General features: G+C 33.5%; 3 protein-coding genes across 3 annotated transcripts; 1 reads left to right on the top strand and 2 right to left on the bottom strand.

The window, feature by feature from the left end:
• The first annotated feature begins 4,630 nt into the window (after window positions 1-4,630).
• Window positions 4,631-5,166, top strand: LOC130505263 (uncharacterized). The gene has a single exon (XM_056999868.1). The coding sequence runs from the start codon at window positions 4,631-4,633 to the stop codon at window positions 4,946-4,948; it is 318 nt and encodes a 105-aa protein (XP_056855848.1). The 3' UTR covers window positions 4,949-5,166.
• Window positions 5,167-5,896: 730 nt separating this feature from the next.
• On the bottom strand, window positions 5,897-8,531 carry LOC108830066 (uncharacterized). Its single transcript, XM_018603675.2, has 6 exons — window positions 8,246-8,531; window positions 8,065-8,148; window positions 7,799-7,975; window positions 7,233-7,403; window positions 6,942-7,157; window positions 5,897-6,873 (listed from the first exon to the last, which is right to left on the bottom strand). The coding sequence occupies exons 1-6, from the start codon at window positions 8,334-8,336 to the stop codon at window positions 6,128-6,130; spliced, it is 1,485 nt and encodes a 494-aa protein (XP_018459177.1). The 5' UTR covers window positions 8,337-8,531; the 3' UTR covers window positions 5,897-6,127.
• Window positions 8,532-13,733: 5,202 nt separating this feature from the next.
• On the bottom strand, window positions 13,734-14,655 carry LOC108830070 (protein NUCLEAR FUSION DEFECTIVE 6, mitochondrial). The gene is made up of 3 exons (XM_018603680.2): window positions 14,440-14,655; window positions 14,249-14,367; window positions 13,734-13,989 (listed from the first exon to the last, which is right to left on the bottom strand). Exons 1-3 carry the CDS (start codon window positions 14,589-14,591, stop codon window positions 13,970-13,972), a joined length of 291 nt encoding a protein of 96 aa, XP_018459182.1. The 5' UTR covers window positions 14,592-14,655; the 3' UTR covers window positions 13,734-13,969.
• Window positions 14,656-17,040: the final 2,385 nt, after the last annotated feature.

Below are 17,040 nucleotides of genomic sequence, written 5' to 3'. Positions count from 1 at the left end.
AAGAGGAAAAGTTTTTGGAGGTTCAGGGAGAAGGAGGCAATTACGAGAGATGTGCCCCAACTCCTTGCCGTGAGAACAAATAGGAGGGATCCAAGGGTACTCAACCTCCACTTCAACAAAGGATCCATTTGATCTTCCCACTTCCACTATCTTAGGCAATGGCAGAGGTATTGACTTCCATTTTTAACATGAGCGATGCTGATGCTAGTGAGGCTAAGGGTCCAGTCATCTGTTTCCTTAGGTTCGCCAATTTGGCCCGCTATGTGGCTCAAACCTTCAGAATGGATGTGAGGTCAAAGGGAACATCCTTTAGGTGAGCCCATAGCTGGATGTGTTGCAGTGAAGGAGTAGAATCGACAGCATCCTGTGTCCACTGGGAGACATGAAACATTGAGGTATCCACATACAACAAACTTCTTGGTTAGTACTTTTTCGTCGGATAGATTCATTAGGAATCCTTAGTAGCACTGATTTAAGTAGTTGGGACCATATGAATCTCCAGGTGACGTCCTTGCCCCACAAATAGTTGAGGACATTCTGGATAGCTTGTATGCAAGAGTTCTACCAAAGATTTACACACCAGAAACTCTTTGTGGAGTAGCTCCTTTCTGGTAGACCTCATCAGGGATGACGACACGAGGCACACCAGAGGGGGAGAAGCTCTGCGGAGATAATCTGCGGAGGTTCTTGTGTGTTTAGCTTTAACTTTTGCGGCTAAGAAGGAGTTTGGTTAACTGGGGCCTTTGTAATCGGTGGTGGTTTATGCTGAAGGTTAATGTCAGTACCATTTTTTAGATGGTTAGCAGTAGGGGGAGGGGAGGAGCCGATAGTAGCAGTAGAGAGGGAGGGGAGGAGCTGATAGTAGCAGTAGGACCGGAGCCAAGAAGGCCGGGACCTTGGACAAGAGGATAATCAAATTGGATAAGGTACTGTAGTAGGTTGAGAACTAGGTTTTGTGAACAGTGAGGTAAAGGGAAAATAGTGAAGGAAGCTAGCATTGGGCGGTATAGATAAATATTTAGAAGAGGAGAGGGCTGGGTAGCTGCAGGATAGGGGGAGGGATGGATGCGGTGGTTGTGGGGAGGGAGTAGTAGACGACGAAGGGAGAATAGGACGGCTGAAGGGATTTTTCAGAAGGGATTTAGAAGCAGAGAGAGAGGGAATTGGAAAGGGTCTGGGGGACTTGGCAGCAGAGGAGGACGGCTGAGCAGCCGGCCGTAGCCGTAGGGTCAGGAGAGGAAACACGAGCGATATCCAACCAGGAGTTGGGAGAAGCCATTTTTAACACTAAACTGGAGGTTTTTAACGCCGGTTTTGATAAAAAACGCCGGTTTAGATTTTCAGTTTAGATTTTCAAACCATTCTAATTTTATATATTTTTCGAATTCCTAATATTGTCTTTGCTGCAGACTGCACCTTCGGTGCGAATTCCTAATATTTTCGAACGCCGGTGCGAATTATTTTAGGTGTTGAGAATGGCACAAATTTTTGTTCTCGTCTTTTGTAAAAACTAAAAAAAACTCATTATTATCTAGTCGAAACATGACTCATACTTTCGATAAAAATTTCTAGAATGTGACCTTGAGTGGAGATAAATTTTGTCAATTTTTTTCTCTAAAATGTGACCTGGAGGCTGGAGTGGAGATAATTTTGGGAGTTTTTTTTTGTTTTTTATCTCTAAATTAATTAATAGCGCACACAACGTCAACAATATTGTCAAAGCAATTTTTCTAAATAGCTTAACTGTAGTGAATAGCATTTCTGTATAAATGTTTGATAAAAATCATTTCCGAAATACAATGGCTTTATACCAAATTTAATGTTTTGATGTCAATTTTTTTTTGTCCTCTGCATCATGACACTAAATATTACACCAATAGTAATATCATACATATATTGATGTTTTCAGTTTTAATGATTTTTATATTATTACTAGGTGTTTGTCCGCACATGCGGGCTTAATAGTTTACAAAAATTATAAACAGATATACTATAATTTATATATCTAATAATTAACTAAATATTAATTTTTATATTCAATATTTTTTATCTTAATAAAATATCTTTTGTTACGTAAAAAACTTAAAATATTCAAATATACATAAATTATATGTATTTTTAAAATATATGATGTAAATATTTTGGATAATATAATATATAATTTTTAATAATGATGATTACCAAACTAATGAAATTTTTTTAATTCATGGATAATTATATATTAACAAATATAACTTAATTATTTATTAAGAATAATAAATAATCTAATAATTAACGAACAATTATTTTGCAAATAATAGTATAAATAATTTTGAATCTTCTGCCAACTTTTTCAGAAATTATCACAATAAGTGATTTTAATTGTCCTAAAAATTTATAGTAAAAGATAAATTATTATTCTGTCTTTATGTGAACCTTTATAATTATAATTATGTATTATAAATAAAAAGATCAATCATTATAATTAATTATTTTTGTTGTTAATTATTTTTGTTTGGTCCAATTTTTCTTTTTTCTTATATATATATATATATATATATATAAATAGAGACGGTTTAATATTACTAAGCCAAATATAATACAAACATATATGTAATAGCTTAGTATTACTAAATTATAGTGTATAAATTTGGCAATGATATTATCTTCAGCTTATTTCAATTATTTTCAAAATAATGATAATTATCAGTTAAATCACTAAAATTATTTATTAATTAATATTAATAATTAATCATAAAAATGACTAAACTTATAATTGTAGAGAGTATAACAAATAAAAAAATTCAGTTCTCAAATAATAGTATTTTTTGACATTCTCAAATAATAGTATAGATAGATAGATTGTTTTATATCTTAATTTTGTAACTTTTATAGAAATAATTATTTTAAGATAACAACACAATATATAAGAATTATTTTATTTTAAACATAATTAATATTATTAATATAAATTCTTTTTAAATATATAACAAATTCACAAATAAGATATAGATAAATTGTTCTATATATTATTTTTTAACTTTTTTAACATAAATAATTATTTTAATATAACAACATAATATACAAGAATTAACTTTAAAAAAATCTGATTAATATAAACTCGTGTTTATATTTACAAATCATTAAGGATAATATCGTTTCTAGATGTTGTGTCCGCTCAAGTTATTGTTTATATCTTTAAACTTTTTTACAGAATATAAAATATATATATATGAAATTTATTTATCAAAATATATATTCATTATTATGTTAATTTCTTGAAAGCTTCCATATATATAGTAGAAATAGTTTTTAACTATATACTTTTGCAACTAATTATATATATATGAAATTTATTTATCAAAATATATATTCATTATTATGTTAATTTCTTTGAAAGCTTCAATATATATATATATATATATATATATATATATATATATATATATATATATTAGTATATATATTTTTAACTATATATTTTTGCAACTAATTTTATTTATAATTAAATATATTCTTTTAGATGATAATATATATATATATAGAAGTATTTTTTAATATTTATTAAAGATATTCTTGGATAATAACAAAATATGTATATGAATTATTATTTTATTTTTAAAAATAATTTTATCATATCAGTTTTAATGAGTTATCAGATTTCATAAAGCTTAAATTCTTTTATGTTTGAGTTTTATTATATTAATCATAATTACTAAATATTTTATAATTACTCATTAATATGGTGCTACTAACTAAAAGACTATGATAATAAACTATTATTTTATTTCGTTTGAATTTTTTTACATATTAATTATGATTTTTTGAATTTTTTTTGTACACATATTTATTATATAGAAATAAATCTTAAAAGTCACTTAATATTCTTTTTTCAGTTATATAAAATTATGAATTTTATTTGATTAATATTTAGTTATATACTTTATGTTTTTAACTTTATAGTTAAAAACAGATAATAACACAACATACATATAGAAAGTATATTTATATTTTTAAAATATTTTTATATTTTGGATAAATCTTACTACTATTAATTTTAATCAATTATCTAATTGAATAAATTAATTTTTCGTTTTTATTTTTAACTAAGTTATATATCTTATTTATTAAGGTATTATCAATATTACCCACTCTAACTTTTAACGTGAAAGCTCTGTTGCAAAATTACTTCGCAAATAATAGTATTAGATAGATTATTTTAAATAATTGTTTTGTGAATAATAACATTGTCTATTTGCCCTTTTCAGAAAAGAAAAGTATTGTCTATCAGTAATCATGGGTAAAACAAATTAATGTAGATCCATATATTAGAAGATTAGACAGCTATTTAAATCATTTATCACAGAGCAAAAATATAGTGAATCCAGCATGTGATAATATATCTTTCGATGTTTTGGGGAATAATTGAAATCTGCAATATTAAATACAAATTTAACGACCGACATTATTAATATATTCTGCAATGGATAATGCTTTCTAATCACACAATTAAAAAGGACATGCAGATAGAGCGTGTGGAGGTAAACGGTCATGTCAAAAACAACAAATTCTATAATTCACGAAAAATAAATGACAACCAAAAAAGATTGAAAGACTCTGATTGGTTTAGAAGCATATACTTTATATAAATATGGACCATCCAGACGTTCGCTTGCATCACAAATCTTTCAAGTGTTGTCATAAAGCAAAGAAAGAGGCAATGGAGGAGTCAAAGAGATACAAGAGGATGGTTAAGCAGACTATGGGCAAGAAAAAGAACAACAAAAAGGGTCATGGGTCTGGATCAGGATCCGGTTTGCTTCGGATGAAGGTGAGAAAGCTCCAAATACTGATACCGGGTGGGAAAAGATGCAACCACCCGAATCTACTTTTATTAAAAACCGTTGACTATATTTTCTACTTGAAGTTGAAGCTTAGGCTCCTTACAGCATTATCCGACTGTCTTTGAGGATCATAACAGTTTTCTTCTTCTCTCCTCATTTCTAAAAAGTTATGGTATGCAAAGTTTATTTTTCCGTGTATGGATTGTCATTTGGAGTTTGCTTTAAGTCGTATTTTCCTTTATATATGTTAGATAGTGTACGTGTCTATGTTTATGTAACAGTAAGAAGTTTGTCTGCAAGTTTATATGTAGTCAATTTGAAAATCTACAATGTGTTTTGTGAACTTCTTGGTTTTATCCCTTTCGTGGTCTTGGACTCTTGGTATATACCAATGGCTAATTCTGATGTTAGTACTTTTCATATTATCTTATATGTACAAAGTTAAGTGAAGCTTAGGTTACTTTTGTGAATATACATAGTTTCCACAATTCCACTCAAGGAGAAATTTTAAATTCGCCCAAAGGATAACGGAGGATTCTGACTAAGACCTAACCGGGATTTAAACCGCATTATGTACCGGACCTATACTCACTAATTTTTTTTTTTGATTAAACGAGCACATTCATGATGAATCTGCACCTATTCATTTGCACCTGATAGTGATAGCATATGCTCTACGAAAATAAAGTTTGCGGTATAGTATTTTCTTATAACAAACAAGTATATAATCTGAAACTATTCTGAAATATATATATATATATGCGTATAAAGAATATCAGTAACAAAACTGCAGCAGTAAGAAGTAAAAGACCACATTTTCATAATTTGTTTTTAAAGTCTTTTAGGTCTCTAAAGAAGTAGGACCAGACCAGCCATGGTTGCATTCATTTGCACCTGATAGTGATAGCATATGCTCTACTAAACTTAATACATGTTTAGTGTTTGCGTCAAGATACTACATTAGTAAAACCAATTGCAATAAGACTTGCTTCTATTTTCATGTGCTCTTTGCACTTGTACCCACCACTGACACATATATCTAAAGAACTTTATAAGTTATGAAGATGTGGGAATGATGAATCTTCAATTCCAAATGAAATTACTGACTTATTTTCTCACACAAAGATCATATCTTTTTATCTTATACAATCAAAGTTTGCAACTTTCCTTACAAGACGAGCATCTAAATTCCCCAATTCCCTTACATATAAATCTCAAAACACCACCCTATACCCAAAATTTGTAACTTCCCTTTCATAATGTTATTCAATAAATCTGATAACCTCACAGAACCATAAGACTTTTCATGTATATGGATAGTATCCATATGGGTAACTAACAGAGTGAGCTCTGTAGTGAAGATTATGTTGAGTATTATTATTATTATTATTTATCTGCTCTCCAGACTCCTTAGGCTTAGTCACACGCTTGCTGCTCTGTTCTTGGACCGCCCCAAACACTATCTCATTAGTCTGCTCACTGTTCTGCTCATAGTATGTATGCGGGATCGACGAGTAATGCCTTCTATGCTGCTGCTGCTGCTGATTTGGGAGCTCAGCTTCCCAGCTGCTGTAGAACGCACGGCTCTGACGCAGCTGCTGCATTTTCTCTGCGTCTTTAGTCATAAAAGCATAAGTCTTTCTCGGAGTTTGGTTCTTGTTCTCAACAGGAGGAGGTTCATCTTCGTCTCTGACCACAAAGCTCTCTTGAATTGGCCACGGAGCTGTAGTGCTAAACGCAGCAGCAGACTGCTTTGTTTGGTACTGCTGAAAGTTTGTGGCTGCTGACTGCTTTATTCTGAGTATCTCCATAACAGAAACCCAAGCATTGGAAGCGAGATTCCCAAGGGATACAAGGAAGCTATCTTCTTGTTTCTCTTGCTGCTCTTCTCCTGTTGGAATCAGAGACGGTCTGGATGGCTTTTGATCATGATCAGCTTCAAACATTTCTTGATCCTGTGTATGAGAAGAGGAGACAATAGAGCCAACTCTTCTCTGCAACAGAGCCAACATATAACCAAAGAAACCTGCAGCTAGAAGAACCGCAATCCCTGCAACACATTTTGAGTTAGTTCAGAGACAAAAAAGATTCCAAAGAAAGCAAATATAAAAAGATTACCAAGAGGGAAACCGCTTCCATACTGATAAGCACAGTCGTCGAACTGAAGCTGAATCTCTCTGATGGCTCTGTTTCCACGGTCAATAACGAGGAGGGAACAACTGCTTCCAATGTAAACAAGATCAAAATCATTAGAAAACTTTGCATCTTCGCTCGGTCCATCCACATGCCCTCCTCCATTTCTAGCCGTTTTGCCACCAGCTATTGTTGCAACTCCTACAAGATTACAAAAACGAGTTTTACAACCCATGAAACGCAGTTATGATTACTACAAGATGCAACTAAGTTTACCTCCTTCGCTTATCTTCCGTATAGCATTATTGAGTGTGTCAGCAACATATATGTTTCCTCTGTCATCAACCGTAAGGCCCTTAGGATGGTTCAGCCTAGCGTCACGTAGCCTCCCATCAACGTGACCTGCGTATCCTTCGGGGGAACCAGTAACAAGTCTCGGCCTGCTGTCTGAAAATGTTACAAAACAATAGCAAGGCAGTTAGGTTTCTTGAAATGCAGGAAAATAATTAAAGATTACCATATCATATAGTACATCATCATCACCTAGTCTATTCTTGAGCAACTGATTAGAAAACACTTTTTGTGTTTAGATCTCATCTTTGAAAAAGTCTTTGATTTGTACTAAAAAAAACTATAGTCATCCTTCTGACAGATACTGACAAAAGATACAGCAAAGTCTCTACATAAATAATATAGTATATTTCCATAAAAAGGAGCATCTTTGTACAAACCGTCCATGTGCATTCAGTTTCAGGTGAAGACAAACAACAATCTCTTCCACTTATAGTGATTTTTTGAAAGTGATGATTATGGAACAAACATGCAGATTATATGATACTTACAAAGTGAAAGAGAGGATGAGATCTTGTAGATGTTGCTGTTCTCAGAATCAAGAATAAGCAGCTCGCCATTAGGCAAAACCTCGACGGAATAAGGTTCGATGCCGAGTTTGCTTCCGTCGAAGACCGTCTCCACTGTATACCCATTCTCAAATTTCACCATCGATCTCGTCGCAATTGCTGTTTTTAACAAAAAAAACATAATATTGTGAACAGAGAAACAGTAAAGGTGAAGACTTTATGATGGGAAAGGAAAGAAAGGAACGAACTTGTTTTGGTGGAGGTGGATTTGAGTGACCATAACCATTTCATGAGTGAGGAGCCGTGATTTGAGATGAACCCACTTACAATCTCTGCGTCAAAAAAGGGTGAGATTCGAAAGAAGTACTCGAGAAGTAAGCAAAGTTTGGAACTTTAATCGAAGATTTAGGAAGATGAGTAAACACTTACTTGCTGGAGAGTTAGCTGAAGGAGCTGAAGCTACAAACCCAGAAGAACAGAGGAGAATGAGGATACCCACAACCACATAATCTCTACCCATTGATTCGATTCTCTAGTTCATACACAGAGTCTTCTGGGGACAATGCGAGAGTGGGGAATAGATTGTTCTTAAGGTTTATCGATTAAAGAGAGAAGAAACAGAGACACTTCTTTAGATTTTGCAGAGTTTGTTTTGTTCACAAAGAGTGAAGACAGACAGTGAGAAAGGTAAGAGAGAAAAGGAGTGGTCATGTGATGCGATCAACGTCGTTACTTTTTCTATTTTTATTTTATTTTTTTGTAAAAATTAAATAATTTTGATGGGTTGGTGATTAGTTTAATTTCTTCATTTGTTAATTACCTAATATCAGAAACTAAACCTTTTGGGTTTAGAAGAATATATTCCAAAGTATATGATGGTTATATTAGTTGTTTTATGCATGGAATCAATCAGCTTTCCCAGTTTGTGTTATGGAATATATTCTGAAACCATATAGTAAAAAAAAGAGTACAAATTAACATATATTAAGATGAGTTTTTGGGTTGAAGCTTTTATTCATCTTTATGCTAAACAATGTTTTAAGAACGTAAGTCGTATTATGATCTTTCTTTAATCTTGTTTAAAATTATGACAGAATTATATATAAATTTTATTTTACAGTTGGTTATTCAAAGTGTGTTCATTTAAAATATAAACAACTAAACGTTCATAAATAAAAAAGTTTTAGTAACTGAAAAATCAAATCAGACACCAAAACTCAAAGTAATCTTTAAACCTATTAGCTGTTACATAGAAATTCTTCAGAAATGAAAAAGCTAATGCATCCAACAAAATCTTCTTTCCCTTACATTTTTTTCTAATTGCATACACTAATTTATGACCGTAAATTACAAGTGATTTGACAACTTAATCATGACGACTAATTATGTATGGACGTCTAGACCCTGTCGGTTTCAATTTGGTTAATTCAAATTTTTCGTTGTTATTATGCTTGTAAGTTCTATTCGAATTTTATAATTATCGAGTTGGGTTTGATATGGTTTCTTTTGGATTCGGTTCGGTTTAGATCGGGTTGTAATCAATATCTAAAATCGTCCAAAAATAATTTTAACTTAAAAATTGACAAAAAAATCAAAATAAATAAATTATTCACAAATAATTAAAATTAGTAAATTATCTAAATTAACTGAAATATTCAAATAAAAAATAATATATATTACAAAAATCATTTGAATACTATAAATATCTAAATTACCTTAACATACATAAAAATATTAATATATTTAAATAATTTCAGATATTTTTATATCCTATATTGCATTTCGATTTGATTTAGGTTTTGACAAAACTCTAAAATACTAAATTCATAAACTCAGTTCGGATATTTTTATATAATTATTCGAATTCAGTTACGGTTTTTCCAGTTTGAGTTTAGACAAATACTTGCTTGGGGTAAAAAAGTCGAGACCTACTGCTAACCATGTGTAACCTACTAATCACTAGCCAGTGGCCTCAAAAGAGTGGTGACCCATAACATCTCGTGCGCAATATAGCAAAAACTTTATATTTTTTTTGTAACAGGAAAAAAACAGCGAAAACTTTATATTACGTCAAAATGAAATATTATGAGACTATTGGAAGTGAGAGAGAAAGTAGAGAGAGAAGAGAGAAAAAAGTGGATCGAGATTCCAGTGGTCGGTCGGCGCGCGAGCGGTCGTACCGCCGCCGAAGTCTGTTTTTCTTCAAGACAAAGTTACCAGTGTGTTTTTTCCGGGGGACGGAGGCTAACATAGCTCCGTCGATGCCGTTTCTTGTCGCCGGAGTCGGGGAAGTTTTCTCAGTTCCGCCGGCGTTGGCTCTAGTTTCTGGGGAGTGAAGGTTCCCACAACTTCACGCCGTCAGCTTTAGGCCCTTAGTCTTTTAGGATTTTATTTTCCTTTGTTCTGCTTTTCTTTTTTGGTTTTTGCTTTCGTTTTTCTCGGTTTTTCCCTTATTTATCGACTGGTTGGTTGTGAGATCTCGTCGGTGGACGGAGATGCTCTCAGGTGTGATGAGTGCGATGCATGCGAGGATCTTCCTCTTGGGTTGTTGTGGTAAAGGATGGCAGACGAAATCGCGCGGTGGCGTTTGATTTTCTCCGGAAACGGTTCGACCTTGAGATCTAGATGCTCGCGGTTGGTGATGTGAGGAGATTCGGAGACCCGGTGAGTCCTGTGAACCGTTGGTGAGTCTCCGGTGTTAGCGTGTAACGGTGGTGGCGTGAAGGCCTGTATGCCCGTTGCGGCGGCGTGCGTCGGTTCCACCATTTTAGCTAGGGTTTCTGTGGGTTAGAGTTGTTGGGCTGTATGTCCGTTTAGGTTTGTTTTGTTGGGCCAGGTTGTTATGGGCTGTGTAATTTGTTGGGTTTCGGCCCGTTTCAATATATTTACCTTGGACAGAAAAAAAAATGAAATATTTTAAACAGTTATCGTTCTGCTCTGTGGCCGCCCTGAACCGCGCCACTACCTCGGCAAGCGAAGTATCCAGTAGCTTAAAACCTCGTGTCGACTACTAATCCTTTTAAACTATGCCACAGTGGTATTATGAAAATTGAACAGCGAAAGTTCCATTTTTGCAAATATAGCTATTATATTTGTATAGACAATGCAATTACTCTTTATTTTATAGTTTCTCTATTTACATTACGAGTCATGACTAGTGTCAAACAATGCATATATTCTCGCACCATGATCCTTGTTTAGCGGCTGCCTTAATCTATTCATTTGTAAAATTCACGTGTTTCTTTTGTTTTTACCCTTTTTTTTGCATAGCTCCCAAGTCATATGCTTTTGATTCCCCCAGTTTTATATGCTAACATCGTCTCATCACTGTATACAGGGGCGGACCCACACCTATAGAAGGTGTGGCACGTGCCACAGTCTGATTTTTTAAAAATTCTAGTAGAAATGTAGAGACACAAATGAAAATTACCTGTTCTTTTGGCTTAAATGACTTAACTGTGCTCCATATAACTCATAACGTATCCATAGGCTTGTTTCTAATTTCCAGATTTTTAACACATTTTTTTTTTGAAACTGAAAAAAAAAATGTGTTAAAATAATAAATAAAAAATTATTAACACATTTGTTTTATTGTCTTTAAGGTTTCATTTAGAATTTTTTATTTCTCTTTTTTTTGTTAATAATAAAAAATAAAATAGTTTCTTCATTTTATTTAATATTACCTTCTACCTTTTCTAAAATAAAAGTCATTTTATTTGAGCTATACATTAACAACTATTTTATCAAATTATATTTTTCAACACTTAAATTAAAATAACAACTAAAATGAATGTACCTTTCATAGTAAAATTGTATGTAATATATAATTTTATAATATTACTTACAGATATATAATACTATACAAATGTTTAACATTTTTATTTGATTCATTTTAAAATAAATATTAAAAATTTGAATGCTCTTTTTTTTTAAGTATATGTAAATTGAAAGATTAATGTAATTTAAAAATACCATATAATATAGCATAACAAAAATTTAACTAATAATTTAATTTATAATTAACATTTTACTATATATACATATATTGTGCCACATGTTAAATTATTTTCTGGGTCCGCCCCTGACTGTATATATGATTTTTTTTTATTGTTGGTGTTGGCATGAGCGATAAGCAACAACGAGAAAGGATAGCTACGGATAATAAGTTTATTTGTTTGATAAAGGATCACCAACAATATATGCCATCAATCAAATCAGCTCGTTTCGTTGTTCTTTTGTTAAACGGCATTTTGATGATAAATCATTTATTTCTTATAAGAGTTTGAACCAGCATAAAGTGAAAACAAGAAAAAAGAAACAAAAGATTATATTTCTTGAAGGAAAAATGATTTTTTTTGTGTGGATGAAAACATGTAAAAGCAAAATAAAGAGAAACGGTGCCCTTTAATCTTTATTGATTTGATGAAAAAACCTTTATTGATAAAAATCACTCTCACTTGAAGAAAGAAGTTTTAACAAGAAACTTTTGTTTTAATAGGAAATATATATATTTTTAATAGAAAATATATTGACATGCATGTCATGATTCTTATTTTTCTTAATAGAGTGAAAATGCAAACAATATTTATTAGATAACTGCAAAAAATATTTCTTAATTTTCTGGTTATATGTGCCTTATAATTAAACTATAGGAACAATAATTGAAATTTAATCCAAAAAGAAAAAAAATCTAACAATTTTTTTTTGAAATGGGAGAGTTGATAGTTTGGTAAAGCCTGAGCCTCATCATGGTCATGGGCTGGAAGTGAGAAAGTTGAGCTATATATCGACTAAACCTTATTATCCATCGAGTTGGCAAAAAAATAGACGGTGAGATAACAATCATGCGAGCCACCACGACTGTCGAAAATTAGTTGGAGGAGACATGAAACTACAAAACAACAATTACTATTTCTGATTGGCTCTCACATGGACACTTGAACTAGCTGGACCCATCTATGACTACAACTTGAAGTGAATGAGCCCACAACTGAACTTAATTTAAGAAAAAAGTAGTTTGTAATTCTAGACATAGAAAGAAAGAAATAGAAGCTGCAAAACATATTGTGGGATTTGTTGGTATAGTGATCTGTGCTGTGTCATACAATGTAGCGCATAGATTTCCGGTGATCAAGTTCTATGAAGAACGCAAGGCTCAAGCACTTCACAAAGAGAGTCAAGAGAATGGTTCTTTAACCAGATCAATGTGGAGGAAAACACTCTGGCATATCCTGACTAGAGTCAAATCTCATGGTTTCGGGATAGCTCTCATATACAAGCTTCTCAAAGATTGGTACCCTGTTCTACTCATTGCAGCCTTAACCATGTTAGACTTGGTTAGGAAGTCCATGACCGTTGTTTTCATGCTCAGGGGATGAGAAAATCGTTGTGTTGCTAGGCTATTGTTTTATCCTCTCTTCTGGGTTGCTTCCACGGTCCGATGTTAAATCATGACCCAGATTCTTGTAGCTATACTGACATGATTATTGGGACCCACAAACAAGTAGTTGACAAGCGTCTTGATGATTCTGACTCCACAATCCATTCTACTGAAACACTCGAAGTGGTCAGGTGTTGCGAGTGTGATTGGTTATTGGTTTGGCCTCCGGTTCTTTCTTGGCTTAATTCTGTTCATCTGATTTTACAAAAGCTTGATATCTGTAATTTGTTTGCACAAACTTAGCTTCGATAACATGTGAAGTTTTTACTTCAGTATAACTTTTACTATACCTCTTTTTAACATGAAGAACACAATAAACTCTAAACTGAAAGCAGAAAAAAACAATTGAGTAAGGTCACTTGGGGGGGTAATTAGCTTAAAATTAGGTCATTTGATTTCGAATTAGCCAATTTTTGAGGAACCAAATTCTTCCGGTAGAGAACTGAAGGCACAGATTAACCAATGCTAATATCCGAATCAGCAAAATGAGTAGTTTATTTCCAGGGGCAAGTGTTAAAGATACCGAAATCATCAAAACTGAAGATGACAATTGTATAAATAAACAGAACAAAAAGGAAACAGTTTGAAGAAAGCAAAGGGTGTGTGTGTGTCTCTGTTGCTACTTTGATATCTTAAACCCTTTGGGTAAAACTGATGGAATGAAACAAGCTTCTTGAAAAATCTGACAAGAAGTACAAAACTTGCAGGCCATGTTATAGCGTCGTCGCAAATCCTACAAAATAATATCAAAACCCCACATTAGTCTAGTCAGTGTGATAAATGACCAACTCAAATCTGGTCCATTGGTTCAAATGCTTCTTAGACACGAATTCATTTCAAATAATAAGTCCTAACAATAACTAACTCAAATGCCCTAGCAACTTTGTATTGTCAAACACGCAAAGAAACAAAACACTATTCAAAACAAAGACATAACAGACTAAGGAGCTGTCAAAAATCAAATTCAAATGAGAAACTAAGCAAGTCAACACCTTCTGAAAGGCAACCCCAGCTTTGATTGCTCAGAGACAGCAAAGAAGTGAGCAATGCTGAGGCAGTAACACTATGTAAGGGTATAAGCGACATTCCTGCACTCAGCTCCACTGGGATCCTGTAGCACAAACCCTAATTCATCATTTCAGAAAACCCTAACTTCCTCAGGTACGCAATCACGGATCTAAACCTGGAGGATGTGAGCCTCCTGCGAAGAGAGGAGCGAGATGAAGATGATCCGAGTTTGGGAGCAGAAGAGGAAGCTGATGAACGACCGAAGAGTATTCTCGCCGTGGATGACGATGTTGACTGAAGGACTCTTCTCACGCCGGTGGCCGCCATGTTTACTCTTCTTCTTCTTCTCGGAGGACTTCGGCGACGTTTTTGTGAGTGGGGGGTTTTAAGTTCGGGTCGGGTCAGATGTATTAGTTGGATCTATCATAGGCCTGATTCGGCCCATATTACAAACGAACGTAAGTGGTCATGAATATTGAAAACCAGGCCCGCTTTCTAGCTAGAACTGGGCTTTAGAAACAAACCGGTTATAGCATATTGTTCAACTGGCAACTTTTGTCACCCCAAGGGGAGTGTGAATCTTGTGTGTGTGTTTAAATCATGCAATCTTTTTTGTCTAATTGGCTATAGTTATTCAATAAATAACGTTTAAGATTGTTTACACATATTAAAAAGATACTAGTTATTTACTTTCATTTATTTTTTTGAGTTAGTTTCTAAATTTTTATTTGGTTCTTACTAAAATTCTATCACTCATTTTTTAATATTTTAATTTTAAAGTAACTTTATTAAAATCAAAAACATTAATCTTTCTAATACAACAAGAAAACTTATAACATCATTTTCTAAATATATTTAATAGTGAGATCTAGATTGGGTTTTGCCAATGTGGAATTATCATGTAGAACTGGAATAATAATCTATAAAGTGTATTGATGCGCTGGTGAAACAGACTGAGATTGACATGGGAACTGGCATTTAGTCTATTATATCAACCAACCAGAAATTTGATCCAAAAAAAAATCAACAAACCAGAAACAGAATTTAATCAGATTTAGTAGAGAGATCCAAAGTGAATGAAGTGAAAACTCTGCAAAGGACAACACACAGAAACTCAGTTGAGTGCATTTGTAGACCAGAGAGATATTTTACAAAAGCTTTCTTGTCATAAAACATGATTCCTATTCCCTATAATGGACTTACACTATAAGTTAGTCGAAACAGGTAGACTTCAATGTGGAAGAGAGGATGTGTGGGTCTTTCTGATCACAAGCAGAGGTCAAAACTCTTTTACTCTCTCTGATACGTTTGTCATAACATCTTTAAAAAACCTTGGACTTGTGAATGCGTATCACATATTCACATTAACCACCACAAGAAGACGTTATTGTGTTCTTTGTGATTCCATAACAACAAATTAACCTCGTTTATTTCTGGTTTCTGAACTTCAGTGTCCCACCTCGCTGATTTTCCGTACGCCTGGACACAGATCGGATATCCGCGTTTTTCAAAGTATTTGTGATTTGTTTCGTATGTTACGGATATCTAATTTTTCGATTTTCTTTACTTCGGAAAAATACGGATATTCGGAAAAACGGATATCCGGAAAATAAATAGATATTTGCATTTTAAGAATCGTTTTGCATTTTCACACTAGCAAACACACAACCAGAACTGTCAGGAATCACAAGTATTTTCTGTTATCGAATGTTTCGTAAAGAGAATCACGGATTCAGTAATGCAAGTACTCAAACAAATTAATCTCACGAGACGAGTTTAAATGTAATGTCGGCTCCCGAAAGCTCCCAAGAAAATGAAAACAAACACGAAAAGGTTCATATAATAAAAATGTTCTCAGCAGCCACAGCGCCAAGTGTAACGTCCTCATTAACATTACGCATATGTCCCATATTGATACATAGGCAGCTCGTGACTCTCCTTTTCTCCGTATCTTTTCCTTTTCATAGTATTTTATACTAAGACGTTTAATCTTTATAAAAATATCTGGGTCGCACATAAAGTCCACCTCATCTTTATACAAGCCTACATCCTGTGGACACAACTTGGCATATGCTGTTTCCATCTTCTTGTATTATTTTCAGTTTTCACCATCTTATATAGACATGATAAGGACATATCCATATCAATCCATGGTCCTTTCATTTGTAAATATCCAAGCAGCCAATCCAACCAGCCATAATCATAAATTGCGTCAACAAACATTCCCTATAATAATTATTATAAATAATTATATATATAAAAGATATTGTTATTAACAGTAATCTTGAATTGTCTATTCAAAGATTATTATTATTCTTTACCACCACAAAAATCAGTAACAAGCTTTACTGTTACTGAAAATCAACATTCCTCAATTCAAATCTCGTTGATATGGTTTTATCGGCGATAGCCCAGTTCATGTCGTTCTCAAATATCCATGACAACCTCAATCCGACCCGGTTTCGACCCGAGAGCTAGAAAGCTCCATGTGTCGGACTCCATGATGACGTGTCAATATGACTATGGCAATCCCATGGTTGATCTTAGTCTTACTATTCACTTGAGAAGATCCGCTTCGTAGACCCGAACCTTAGGAACCGAGTGACAGTAATACAGCAGATACGGGTACAAACTCTGATGACAAGACAGCTTTCGTCAACTTCCACCGTTGATTCCGTTGACTTTTCAATCACCACCTTTTGCTTTGACCCCGCCACACTCTCCGTCGTTCTCAGCACCACGCTACGACCAAGCACCGACGTGGCGAAATCGATCA

This window comes from Raphanus sativus, unplaced genomic scaffold (assembly GCF_000801105.2).
Source record: "Raphanus sativus cultivar WK10039 unplaced genomic scaffold, ASM80110v3 Scaffold2134, whole genome shotgun sequence".
Lineage (NCBI taxonomy): Eukaryota > Viridiplantae > Streptophyta > Magnoliopsida > Brassicales > Brassicaceae > Raphanus > Raphanus sativus.
The sequence above is the reverse complement of the archived record's forward strand: the minus strand, read 5'-3'. Positions and strand labels throughout refer to the sequence as shown.